The following is a 14,540-nucleotide window of genomic DNA, read 5'->3' as shown; positions in this document are numbered from 1 at the left end:
TAATCCCAACAGAGAACGAGGTAGTAGTAATACATTCTTCCACCCAATGAATAAGCATATCAGGAAATCCAAAGAGTTGCAAGATAGCAATAAGGAAATCCCATTCAATTGTATCGTATGGCTTACGTATATCTACCTTAAAGGCATAGCGAGGTGGCAAGCACTGTTGATTATACCCTGAAAAAAGCTCCTACGCCAGTAGTATATTGTCACTGATAAAGCGACCCAGAACAAAGGCTGTTTGCGCTGGAGTAATAAGTTTATCCATCACCGGACTCATTCTTTGCACAATGATTTTAGTAATGACTTTATACAAAATATTACAACAAGCAATCGGTCTAAAGTCAGATACACATGTAGGATTGTGTACCTTGGGGATGAGTTCCAGAATCGTAGCATTCACCTGTCTCAAGAGTCGGCCAGTGGTGAAAAAATCCCGAACAACCTGCGTCAATTTAGCACCCACAATAGGCCACGCGGCTTGAATAAATCCCGAGGTATACCCATTCGGCCCAGGGGTTTTATCAGTTGCAATATCAAATATAGCCAATTTAACCTCATCGTCTGACACTGGGCGCATCATCACCTGAGCCTATTCATTGGTCACAAGGTGGCGTACCCACGGACGTAGGTACCAAAGGTCTAGAAACCTTCTACTCCGCTCTCCTCCCAGCAAGTTGCCATAGAACCCAATCAACTCCTGGATCACCTCCTGGTAACCATACAGGTATGGTCAAGCTCATCATCAATTTGGAAAATTCGGTGTTTTGTACGGCGCTGCGCAATTTTCCTCCAAATTTTTCGAAAAAATACTCGCGAGCATTGATGTCCTCCTTTCATCCATTGCATCTTGGCACGCTGCTGAAGCATAACATGCTCAAGCTGCACCGCTCGTGCATATATCAATCTGCAACAATGCTCAAGCGACAAGAGTAGACAATTATGTCGATCCATACTGAGTAACCGTTGAGCTGTATCAAGAAAGTTCTAGGCCAGCTGAGCATTACGTGATAAATCCCCCTTATTCCTTCGCTGCTGTCGAAACACGGGCTTTAATGCTTTGAGTTTACGCATAACCGAGTACATTGGAAGTCCCACAATATGGTGCCGCCAAATATTCTGCACACAAGGAATAAACTGGAAGGATAAAGCAATATAGTTATCAAAACAAAACATACCTCCCAACTATTGTTGGGCCTCCCCTCTGAGAAGAAGGGGGAATGATCAGAAGTACGTGGTGTGAAACGTATGTAGGAAGCCCTCGTTCATCTCATTACCCACATGTCATTCACTAGCATTCGATCTAATCGCTTCCATAAACTACGGGAATCAGTGTTACAGTTATGCCACGTAAACCATTCCCCTTGCATAGGCAAAGATAGCAAGCCAGTATGCACGATACAATCATTAAACTCATCACTAGCTAGTCTGTTGTCACCCGCCTGGCTACATACTTCGCTAGAATCGTGCACCACATTAAAATCACCTCCTACCAGCCACATCTCCTCAGAACACTACCCTACAAGCATAATAAGTGCCTGCCAAAGCTCTCGGTGGGCACTAATATCGTTCGCTCCATAGACAATCGTAATAGTATAGACATTATGCACATTCCTCATACGGATACGACAGTGGATATATTGGGCACCAATATCCATAACAGTGACATCAAGTAAATCATCATCCCATGCAAGCCATGTTCGATTCCCAGAACTCACATAATCAATAAACCACTTCTAACGAGGAAGGGTAGCAAGCTGGATACGTACCGCATTAGTCGCTTGGACCCGTGTTTTCAAGAGGCCGAGAAAGTGTAAGTGATAATCCTCAACCAGGGCGGAGACTGCAAGTTGGTGGTCTCACCTGTTGAGTACCCGTACATTCCATATAGCTAAATTTAGCATGGATTACTAGATGAGGGGTTACATCTGTTAGGATCCCGAGTGACTTCATCTGTATCAGTAACAAGGAAGGTTAGCGCATGAAAAGTATTATGCATCGTAATTTTCTTACCTTTATCACATCTATTTCCCGTGTTGGGGACCCCCATGCTATCATTCATAACCACCTCAACCTCCGGAGCAGGCAAAGGCGGTATAGGAGCAACCGAAGCTGCCATAGCTGCCTGAGGCCGAGCATGCTGAACATACACCAAAACCGGGGGCTTCGAAACTTTATTGATCGCACAATCCTTCGTTGCATGTCCCAGGCTTATACAAGTGGTGCATTTTGGAGGGAGCCACTCATATTCTACATCAACTTTACATGCGACTTCCCCCCCTCCTCAATCGAAGACATGAAAACAAGATGCTTTGGCAATTTCATAGTAACATCAAGCATAACACACACACGAGCGAAATCCAGTCTCGTGCATGCTCTAGTGATCGCATCCTGATAGAGCGGCCGTCCCATTCCACTTTCCACCATACTCAATCCCTCATTAGTCCACAATTCCATCGGCAGGTGTCGAATTCTAACCACATCGGGACTTGTGTGTGTTTCAACTTTCGCATCACCATGCCCGGTTCCCACTTCTGCAAGTCTATGGGTTGCCCTTAGAACAACCATGGACCCCCTCAATGATCTCCTCCATTGCCACAGTAGTCTTAAATAGGAAAAAGAAAAACCCATTTGAAGTTGTTGTAACATCAATCAACAATGGACATATAGATTTAACGTAGTCTTTAAGGTAATGAAAATAAGGACGTTTACCCTGAAAATATCCAACCGCCATGGAATTCCAACAATGTGACCCATTGAGAATAGTTTCCAATGTAGGACGAATAACAATATCTCCATTTTGCTTCGATGGGGGAACATATTCCAAAGTTTTATGGGTCGAATTATGGAATGTATCTGCAATTTTGTCACTAGCAGTAGGAACATTCAAGGGCAGGGGAATGTTACCGACAAAAAGTTCCAGTCTGTGTGAAGGGCGGCACATGTACAACAATCATCACGGGAGGCAAACCCACCACTGATGGCGTAACAGGTTGCGGCACAACGGCAGCAGTAGAAACAATCATCACCGGTGGTGCAACAGAAACAGTTTCTGTCATTGGTAGCGTTTGGACTGGCAATGCAGCAGCATCCATCATAGCAACAGTATCCATTTCCGGCGTCTGCGCAGCAGAAAATGGCGGAATCAAAGCAACAGGCGCAAGGGGGCTGGTGGAGACAGAATCGCGCACAAGCCTTGCTGGTTCATCAATGGGGGGGGACGAGCCATGCGCAACCCTCGCGCCAAACGCACTCCCAAAACACGGCTCGAGCGAGTTGGACCATATCGCGATTCTCACTTCTTTTTTAGGGTTTCCAACGCCATTAGGGAGGCAACATCTCCTCATCAACAATCCTATTCGTCAGCGTTAAGAATTCTGCAATGTTGAAAGAAGAACGAACGTCATTCGAGCCGATCGGCGATAATATTCGAACTGCAAGAACATGGTGCTCATCAGCCGCAAGGATGACCCCATTGTCGTCGGTTCCAAGGTCGCCTGGGGTGTTTTTGTCAGTCGCAACAGTAGTCAAGAAACCAATTCCATCCTCTCCCTGATGGAACTCGCCTCCTAAAGTGGCCTCACCGGCGTCCTCCACCGCACCATCGTCTCTAAGAGTGCCGTGCGTGAGGGTAGGAGAGTCCATCTCTTTTGAATTCATAAAATCCCAATATCTAATCTTTCTCTATAGGAATTCTAATTACTGCACAGTACGAAAATCTTTTCAAGTTTCAACGTAACGTAGGCCTTTTGTTTCATTCACATCTTGATAATTAATTCTGCCTCTCCACCTATAGAAGAAACCTATAAGGAAGACTTAATGACCTATAATTTATTTACTAATCACTAAGTTTCATAAGGATTTATCAATTAATCCTGCAACTATGTATTATAATCTTTGGGGTGTCACAAATATGATATCTTTACATCTGCGCACCCGTATCATACCAAATTTAAATGTATACAAGAATATGTCCAATAAGTCATATCAAACGGTGTGATTTTAAATCACATGGCCTAATTAAAAATGATTACTATTATATTTCAGGAATGATATGTCGAAATTCGTATACCTAATAAAGCTACAACTTGGCCAAATGGATTCTTTCATAAGTGTGGTCATATTTGACGATTAGATCTTAATTTTGATGACCCCATTAACCCATGAAATTCAATATTGTAAGATGACAGTTACATGAATGTAATACTAATATTTATGAATATACAAATTTATCTGCAAACTGCATACATGTATGAATGTCAAATATTTTTTTTTGTTTTTTTAATATATTTCAGTTATATTGTTCGAATATAATAATACGTTTCTACAATATTAAATCATTGAAAATGATATCTTTTTTTTTAATAATAATTTTCAAAATTAGTTAATTAATTGTAACGGCTTTTGTAATGGAATTTATCAAAACGAATTCGTATCCATATTTTGTGATGGCCTTTGTAATGAATTTTTAAACGGTTACATTAAACTACATATTTTGCAATGGCTTTTGTAAAAGTTTTTCAAATTTTGTAATTCTCTTTGGCACGGCAAAATTATATATATATATATATACAATATTATTTTTTAATTTAATTATTTAATATGTTCGTAGGAGATGTTCTTAAGGTTGATGGTGGAACGTGAGAAACAGCAGAACAACAATGAAGAGCCTACATTGTCCTCTCAAGGGTCCGTGGCCCGGACAAGCAGCAGGTTTGGATGTCTGCAACAGGTGGCTGGAAGAGGGGCTGAGTATTCGATCTCGGCTCTGAGGCCCACCACCCGATTGCTAAACCATCCCAGGCTACACAGTCGACTGCTCCCTCGCCCTCGCCACCACAGCCATAGCGCCCCGACATAGATAAGCGGGTGTTGCACTCGAGCTCTACATCTAAAGGTTGATCCCAACTGGCCCGATTATCTAACGCCCGAGCCTCCAGCTGATCCACCAGCATCCGACGACGATGACGAACAAGCGACCGCTGGCGATAACAAATCTAGATTAGGATTTTTGTTTTGGTATTTTGTAAAAATGCAAATTTGTATTAATATTTTTAATTTTTGTAATGAAATTATTATTTTTTTTGTTATATTATGTGTGTTTTATATAAATTTATTTACTTAATTTTACAAAAATAAAATTTAAAATATATAAAACAAATTTAAATAAAATAATAATTAAAATATATTAAAAATAAAATTTGTAACTACATTTGTAACGACTTTTGTAATACACCAATAAAATGTATAATTGTTAGGCCGTTACAAAAACTGTACCAAAAACAGCTACAAACTAAAACCTAGGTTGTTCCAAAAACCATTATATAATAAATGAAAAAAACAGTTACAAATGCAGTGCCAAAAATAGATACAAATATAATACAAAAGGTTACAAAGAGTATTACAAAAATTGTTCAAAGTATCTGGCAAAAATCATACCTAAATGTATTACAAAGACAGTTACAATAATATTTATTTCAAGCCTAACAGTTACAAAAGACGTTCCAAATTATATTTTTTTATGTTACTAATTTTGTAACGGCTATACTAGACCGCCACAAAAGTCGTTATAATTTGTAACGGCTTACTTTGTAACGCCTTGTTTAGCTTTGGTAGTCCTAGCCATTACAAAGAAGAAAAAGCGTTACAAATTTTAAAAGAAGTCGTTCCAATAGCCGTTCCAATAAAATATTTTTTTTAGTGATATTATATATATATATATAGTTCAAAGAATTTCTTTTTTTTTCTTTAGTAAATTTTGCATTTTAAGTTTAATTAAAATTTTGTTAATTGAAAAAATATATTTTATTTATAATAAAATAAAATATAATTAGTAAGTTAAATAGTTCAAATTTTATTCTTTTCACAAATTCAAAATTAACTAATAAATGAGTACAATAAATACACAAAAAATTTTCATGAAAAGATTTTATTAATTTTGAGATAAAATAAAGCTATTAACTTTTCTTTTAGATAAAAATAAATAAATAAATATCAATTTTTTAACATATTTTCTTTTAAAAATATGATAAAGTATATTTATTCATTTTTTTTCTAAAAATATTTAACTTTTAGTTGAGCATATATATATAAATATAGATGTATATGACCTAAAGAAATCTGGCTGAATGAAGCCCAGGGCCCCCATAGTCAATCCAACAATCCTTGAAGAGGGTGACCACCTTAGATATTTACGGATCTAGCACAAGAACGTGATCCAACAAGTAGTGACTGGCCCAAGACCTATGTCTAAATACCCCAACGTGACATACACCTAGACCGCCAAATGTATTTTCTAGCCAACAGGGAAGACACATGTCGAGGAAGGTTCCCTCCAAGTCTCAAACTCCTAAATAAGGAGGACTCCCTGCAAATTAGGAGTCCTCGTCGGTGAAGGATCCCTTCAACATGGAGACTGACTTGCATTGGCCAGATTAACAAAGAGTAAGAATGGATTGTGGTTAACAACCTCTATCCATCCAGCCCAAGAATAAAGTGCACGTGCAAAATTCTATCGAAATGAGACATCCCCTATAAATATAAGTTTGATCCCAGGCGGGGATACCTAAGTGTTACATTTGTTAATTTAGAAGAGTAAATATTATATGATGAATAGTTTATGGAGGGCAAAATGTATTTATCCAATATAATATTTAGTATAAATTATTAAAAAAAAAGATTGAAACCCAATCCCCACCCCCTTCTTCCCCATTGCCGCCTGTTCCCATTTCCATTCTCACCCCTTGCCCCCCTCCCTTCCCTTTTCCCCCATTCCACACCCCTTGCTCCGTCTTCAGTTGCGCCCTCTTCTTTCCCCCTTGCAGTCCATGTGGGTGGCGCTCCGCCTTGCTATCATCAGTTCCCCAACGGTGACAACGTGCATCCATTAGACGCTTTCACTCCGCGACGTCTAGGGAAGGGATAGGGGTGGGCTCTCATACGTCTCTTTTGTTGGAGGCCGCCAAGACAAACCAAAATGCAATAGAAAATATTTACAAATTTTTTAATTGTGCAAAAACATGATAAAACACACAGACATATTCCAAAATAAACTAACCCAAATATATACCAAAGTATTTGGTTTCAGTTTTGAGCCATTTCAGAGATGGCCCAAAACATTTTCATGTTTGGCTTGAATTATTTTATCCATTTTTTACTAGTTTTTGAGTGTTTTAGAACAGTGTTATGACTAAAAAATACTATTTATTCACTCACAACTAAATAAATTATATACATACACATACATATATACAAAGGAGATATGATTTGACAATGAACAATATTTTTTGTCTCTCACTAACCAACATCAAATATAACATGCTTATTTTATATTATCTCCAAAATAAATCCAAACATACACACTATCTCTAACACATACTTATTTATCTTTATTTTTGTCATTTTATCTCCACAGAATACACCAAACAAGTTAAAAATAAAAATAAACATAGTGCACCCTATTTGGTCCATCTCAAAGATGGGCCGAAAATGTACACTATGTTTGGTTTCATGTTTTGAAACTTTTCGAGACAAGATCAAACACACTCAATATTTATTTTTGTATTTTTTACGCCTTATATGTGTATTTTTTTATTTTTCAACTTTCTATAATAATATATACACTTATATATAATATAGAAGAGATATGATTTGATAATAAATAATACTTTTTGTCTTAAAAAAATACATTATTAAACATATAATATTTATATATATACACATTTATATATAAAAATATAGATTTGATAATAAAGAGTGATTCTTGTTTTCCAAATCTCATTATTAAAACCTACACCACTTATTTTAAAATATTTTAAATTATCTCAAAAAATAAATACCAATATACTATTTATTTTCAATACAAACTTATTTATCTCTATTTTTCCCACCCCATTTTCAAAACACCAAAACAATAAGTTCAAAAGACAAATACAAACAATATCGAAATTTTCTTCAATCACTAGTGTACATTAGCATAAAAGTTAAAACACAGCTCCACTCCGATTCCCTCGCCCCTTTCTTTCGTTGTCCCTGCGCTCTCATCGGCGATCAGAATTTTAACGTTCATGGCGACTCCAGACCGGCAGACTCCTGCACATAATCAGACCTCGATATCTTCTGTGAAGTCCACTCTCAGAGCATACCACGTTCCTCTTTTGTTTCTCATGGCTGCGCTGTTCTGTCAGTTTGTCGTTTTGCCGAGTAACTTTCCGCCAACCCACTACGATGGTAGTGATTCCCTCCTTTGAACATCTCATATTTTTTTTATTTAATTTATGTCAAACTATAATGGGTTTTCTTTTTCTTTGTGTGTTTGTTGTTATTTTGCAGTTTTGGGGATCCCCAAGTATAGTTCCATTGAAGAAGTAACTCGGGCCTACGAAAAGATCACCTCCAAATGGTAAATTGGAGTGCAAGTTCACTTTTTTAAGTTTTTGCTGATGTGCATTGTTAGCATGTTCTGAATTTTGAGTTAGTCGAGTTGGGGAGCAAGTTTTTGTTCTTCTGTTTGTTTCTGTTTATTTCTTTAATTTGGCTTAGAGATGGAATTGCACTAAACATGTGTATTTTTCTGCGCATTCATAAGTTTGTGGTGGTTGAATGGTTTCATTTGTGAATTTAAGCATGATTCTGTTGGTCTTGTTCTTTGTGATGGGGGTGCACTCTTTGGAGAAGTTTCTGGGTTGAGGAGTGTGCATAGATAGTCAATGGCACCTACATATAACATCTCGAATCTGAACCTGTTGGAATAATATGCCCAAGAAGTTATGAATCTTTAGTATAAAAAATGAACTAATTGAGAAACATATGGCCAGGCGTGAGAGTTAAATCTTGCACATTTTATCCTATGAACTTAGAGCAAGGGATAGCATTGTACTATCATCTCTAAGTTCCTCCATATAGACTTTCATAACGCCAGTCATACTTGTCTCCCTGTTCTGTGAGTTTTTCTTCCTTAAGTTTCTGCAAACTACATTAATGAGTGTGGTCCACTTTTTTTCTTCTCTTTCAACTCTTCTTCTATGGTCCTAAGGCATTTTGTGTGCAATCATGATCATACAACAGGGATGCTTACCATAAAGGATCAACTATTCTTAAATTTGAAAGGGATATAATGGCAGGGGATTTTTCATCTAATGTTGAGGAAACAATAGAGCATTTCAACCAAATGAAAGGGATATTGCTAATTATCAAGTGAATATCTGCTTTACTGGCTTTAGCTTGCAGAAGTATATCGAAATTCTATGTAGGATCAGCCAAAAATTTAGTATCCCTTTGTATTTTTTGTCTAAGTGAATGTCATATTGAGTTTAAAGTTGCTTCTGTAGATAAATGAATGACACTTTTTCAGAAATTTAGAACTCCTTCCTATATAATTTCGTGGGGATTTAGCTAGCAAAGACAGTACTTTGAAGCTATGCACTATAGGCAAGCAGTGTATTTACCACGGCGATTGCTTGTTGACTTTACTGAGTAGGTTGAAAAAATTAGTATGACATAGATCTGCTTCTGTATGTCAAATGTGGTCCTTGTTCAGTGAACAATAGATAATTCAAGGACAAACAGCTCTCTTTGTAAGAGTAAGATGTTCACCTGCACGACAAGCTCCTTCATTGTCAAGGGACATGCAGTTTTAAAGTATTTACTCTTCTTGGAGATGCCAATGCTTTGTGGGTTGTTCTTTTTCTCGTTAACCTTATATATTGTTGTTGAACTTATTTTACTTATCCTCCATGAAGGTGCTTCTTGGTACTACATCCAACAATGTTGGCACTGTTACTTCCTGAATGTTTATTAATCAAGTATTATGAAACAGTAGAGCAGCTACAAGAGTCACAAGTTCAAAGTTAAAAACAGTTAAAAAATCGAAATTCTCGGCACTCCACTGTTACTGTGCCGAGTTAATCAATAATTATGCTACTGTAGGATTAAGTTTGTCAGCTTCAAGATTTATTATTAAATAAAAAAAGATTCATTAGTAAAATGTAATTGTTCATATTATATTATTAAAGCTTAAACTCCAGAACCTGGAGTCCCGTAAGTTGTTATTCTGTAAATCCAGAGGTCTTACCTGAACGGTTAATATTGAGACATAAAGACTCTGCAAGATAGGTTTGGCCGTTTGGGCTTTAACACTCACCTGTCTAACTTATGTTTCTAATGAAATTATTATCTCATTATTCATTGTATTTGATTGGTTATATGTTATCTTTAATTGTTATCATGATTTGATGCTGTAATGAACAGCTGCCCTTCCAAAAAACGGGGTTATTCAGCCAATTTGTTCCTCGGACTAACTTTTTCTACATTTCAGGAATTCAAGCGTTTTAGTTCCTCCAGCAGTAGATTTTATCAAGGTTTGTAACAAATTGTCCCTAGCGTATTGTGTAGTTGCTACAGTAATTTCAATACGCATAATCTTTTATAAGTTATTGCACTTTGCTGTATCTTTTAAGGTGATAAAGCTTTCAATTTAATTGTTTCACTGTTTAGTACTGAGTTCTTATATACACTATTTTGTAGTCTATTGCAATGGAAGAAACAAACAAGATGAGTGGTACAGCCATTTGGAAATATTTGAGATGGCAGGACTATATGCTGATGTTTAATTTTTGAGTTGATTTGATTCTCTCATTGACATTCTTGCCTTGCTAGTTGGACGTTGGATGTTGTAGCTGTTCTCTTGATGTTTTCCTTGTCAGAATGTATGCTAAGATCTTCTCTTCAAGATTGATTACATGTAAAAGAAAAACATAAGTGGAGCATCATCATTCCTCCTCGACTTCTTTTTCCTTATGAAGTTGAGTTTGATCAATCTGTCGCATCTAATTCCACATGGGACTTGTTTTCTTTAGTTATATTAAGAGTCTCTACCATTGTTTTGTGTGTTTTGACTGCCCCTTGTAACATCAAATGCCCTGCAACATGGATGCTTTATCAACAATTTGAGCACTACAACTAAGTTTGCTAACTGTTTGAATACACACACCCCTTCAGAAGTATCTGCTGTTTCTTTTGGCATTGTAATGGTAAAAACACTAGAAACCTCGTTTTAAGCCAGAAAGTCATGTTCTTTTGTATTTATATCCTGAATACCATCTTTAGGAAGTTGTTTAAATGAGGGTACTCTGTCCAACCTTTGAGGACTACCTTCTTCCTTCTTAAGAAGCCATGCAAAATCACATTGGCAGTTCTGGCTTGACATCAAAGAGGAAAGCCAACTTTTTCCCAAATTGATGATCACTCCTCTTTCTCTTGTCCGTGAAAAGAGTGAGATACTGAGATGTGACATTTGGTATCCTTGTTCCATCCCACGTGAAACATCTGAGATGTTTTGTTAAAGTTATCATTATACATAAATAAATGTTCATGATCTTGTACTCTCAGCTCAGCTCAGCTCACAACTAATCCGCTTATGCATGCCTAATCTGCTTAGTAACATATTGTGTAGCAAAATCAACAGGTTGGAAATTGTTTGAACAACTTCCTTGTGTCTTGTGGTTTTCTTATTTTCTTCTCAATATTATAACCTTATTGAAGGAGGAAGATAGTGTACAGGTGAAACGATGCCAGTATCATACAATTGGTAGAGCTTTTGACCTAATGTTTGGGGTTTGGTAGCCTGAGCACTCATCGGCCTTGATCTAAGTGCCCAAAATTGCTGTAATTTTTGTTATGCTACAGAATTTGTTTTAACTTCTGTTAGTCATTGTGCATTTTATCATTCATCTAGGGCTTCATGGTAAATTTGGCATATGTCCTTGGTCAAACTCATCAGTTCGCTTCTTGCCAGCTTAAGCTGATCAGTAGTACGCCACATATTCACTTTTCATCTCATCTGTTTACCAACAAATCAATGGCATACTTGTACTGCCAATAGTGGTATAATCAAGTTGGAACTCTGGTACAAAATGTAAATCATGCTCTACTCAGTCAACAATTGAAATTTTCCAACTGTGTTTTTATCATTTTCAGTCAAGTAGAAAATTCTTGATGCAGAATCAACAATGAATCTTTTTTATCTTGAGACCAGATGTTAGCTGTTTAGAAATTCTCCAAATACTACTGTATGGTAGCTCGTTATCATTAAATTAAGAGAGTGAATATGGACTAACAAGAATATTCATTCAGATGGGGGAAGTCAAGCAATATCAATTGACAGAGGATTTTGTGATCTTATTTTGGAAACTGATCAGTGCTTTACCTTATGAATGTAATATTTCATTGCTAATTAATGTACGAGATTGATAGTGGCACTTCCATTGTTCCCTATTCCAGTCTTGCTTCTATGTTCACAGTTCGGCCACCAATGTCTTAACTTCGACCGATTTTGGTAAAAAGAACTAAAATCAATAGATGAGATCATCATACAAGTGATAATGAAACTGACACTGGTTGAAAACCTGTAAGTTGCTTCTTGTAAATGGCACTTATGATAAATAATCAACCATCTTAAACCAGGTGGCTTTGCTGGAGTGGGGTATATGTTCAACCGCTTAAATAACATGCTAATCTGAGGGAAATAAAATAGTTCTCCCAGCATGTTCAAGAAATTAATATGTATGAATTATTATTCTATCGTTAAACAGTATTGCTATTACATAGTGAATCTAATAATTACATATCTGGTAAAGTGCGGCTATTATATGAATAACTTAAGTACATTATAACTTTGGATTATTTATGTTAATGAACTTCTACAATTGTATATGAGATAGTGTTCCTAGTCTCATTTCTCAAAGCCAGACTGTGTGATCATATTTAATTTGAAACACGCCAACCACTTGAATCATGCTGGTAAAGTGAAACTTCTATAGTTATTTCTTGGATGAGGTGTTTATTGAATTTGCCATCTAGTTGTTTTATGTGAAGTTTTTGGACTCCAGGAAATGCGAGGCACTTCTTCTTCTTCTTCTTTTTTTTCTTTTTTTCTTTTTACAAAGCAGTTTCCAAAAGTTTTTAAAAAGACACAGCCATGACTGTCTCATTTCCACATAGCATACTAAAATCCCTTTGCAGGCTTCTATTAATGTTTAGAAATTCAAGTAATATGAAGAATTTTTAGTTAATTTACTTGATCGATGCCATTGCATATCATACTTCACACGATGTTGTTTTACTTACAAATCTATTGGTAAATATTAAGTAAAGTTGGCATGTAGAAACTTATGATTGACCAGTGACCCACAAAATTTATATTTCACTTTTTTGCTTTTTCTTTTTTGTCTCAGTTAGGAGATAGAGAACTGTTTAGGATTGAAAATACAGCATAAGATGAATCTATGTCTCCTATAAATTCTTGACCTTAAGTTCTGGGACGTTCTTTCTTTTAGCTGCTTTAGTCTAGATCGAACAAGACAAAGTCGAGAGAGCCCATTGGAACATCACCATAACAAGATTTATTCTACTGCACTCTTGGTGTAATTCAATTATTCAGGAAAAAGCTCTTCTTCCAATCAAAATATATGAAATAAAGGTTACAATGCTCAATATGGTCGGTTTTGCAGGTCCGGTATGCCTTTGAGCTGCTGACAGATCAGTTGTTGAAGAGAGATTATGACATATTTAACATTGACGAACATGTTGTATGTTCTATTGTCTGTCAACCTCCTTTTGATTGGATCTTGTTTGCTATATTAATATATTATTAGCTAGAAAGCCTTCTCCTTCCTGCTTGACATCATTCTCCATAATGTTTTGTCATCTTTCATTTGATGCTGTTTCTTGTTGGATTTTCAGCACATTCTTGAAAAGGTTGAGGAGCATTATTCTGGGAAACATATTTCTGAAATTGACCTTCCATTGCTAAAGGCTGCTTCCTTTGGTTGGTGAAGACCTTCCATATTTGATGACCTGTTATCTTGTTTACCTACGCTTTAAAGAAATAGTCTTTTGAGCATGCTTCTCTTTATACTTTTATATAACTTTCTGTTGTATATTCATATATCTGTGTTCATCACCTTAGATCCTGCAGATCAGGATTACAGGTTTATCAACTCCAAGAACTTTTTATCCATGTTTGAAGAGGACAAGGCTTTGCTGCTACAGGTGTGACATATCTCTTGTTGTATAGTAACTATAGTTGGGCTTTCCACATGACCTTTCGGTTTTATTCATTTATGCAAAATTATTATGTTTAAATCTTTGCTATTCTTACCATCAGCAGTCATTATTAATTTTGGAAATCAACTAATGATAAGTCTTTATTTCTTTGCAAACCACCAACACCCAATTATTCATTTGGCTTATCACACAGAAGAAATTATTCCTCTATTTCCATAGTAGTATGAGTCCTTAGTTCCTTACAGTGCATGATTAATCATTAATTTGTAATATCCAGACAAACAAAGACAAACAAAGCCCTGATGCTTTGTTTAATTTTCTTTCTTTTTTTTAAGGAAAGAACGAATTAATTTGTTCCTTTGAAGCTTATGAGGAAGTTATCCATGGATTTCGTTGCTTGATATGGAGTCAGTATGAGAGTAAATCTTTAAAGTGCTATCATATAAAGTTAATAAGGTATAAATAGTCAGTGGTGC

General features: G+C 36.4%; 1 protein-coding gene across 2 annotated transcripts in view; it reads left to right on the top strand.

Annotated features, from left to right (window-relative positions):
- The first annotated feature begins 7,944 nt into the window (after window positions 1-7,944).
- The window catches only part of LOC105179763, an 18,479-nt gene continuing 11,883 nt past the window's right edge, over window positions 7,945-14,540 (top strand). Inside the window, exons 1-6 of one of the 2 annotated variants that reach the window (XM_011103404.2) lie at window positions 7,945-8,229; window positions 8,332-8,401; window positions 10,316-10,358; window positions 13,509-13,586; window positions 13,741-13,825; window positions 13,976-14,049. In XM_011103404.2, the coding sequence (XP_011101706.1) occupies window positions 8,067-8,229; window positions 8,332-8,401; window positions 10,316-10,358; window positions 13,509-13,586; window positions 13,741-13,825; window positions 13,976-14,049 (513 nt within the window). In that variant the 5' untranslated portion in view covers window positions 7,945-8,066. Of the gene's footprint in view, window positions 8,230-8,331; window positions 8,402-10,315; window positions 10,359-13,508; window positions 13,587-13,740; window positions 13,826-13,966; window positions 14,050-14,540 lie in introns of both variants that reach the window. The other variant, XM_011103403.2, reaches the window with a different exon arrangement.

Source organism: Sesamum indicum, unplaced genomic scaffold, assembly GCF_000512975.1.
Source record: "Sesamum indicum cultivar Zhongzhi No. 13 unplaced genomic scaffold, S_indicum_v1.0 scaffold00202, whole genome shotgun sequence".
NCBI lineage: Eukaryota > Viridiplantae > Streptophyta > Magnoliopsida > Lamiales > Pedaliaceae > Sesamum > Sesamum indicum.
Note: the sequence above shows the minus strand (reverse complement) of the source record. Positions and strands in the feature narration are given on the sequence as shown.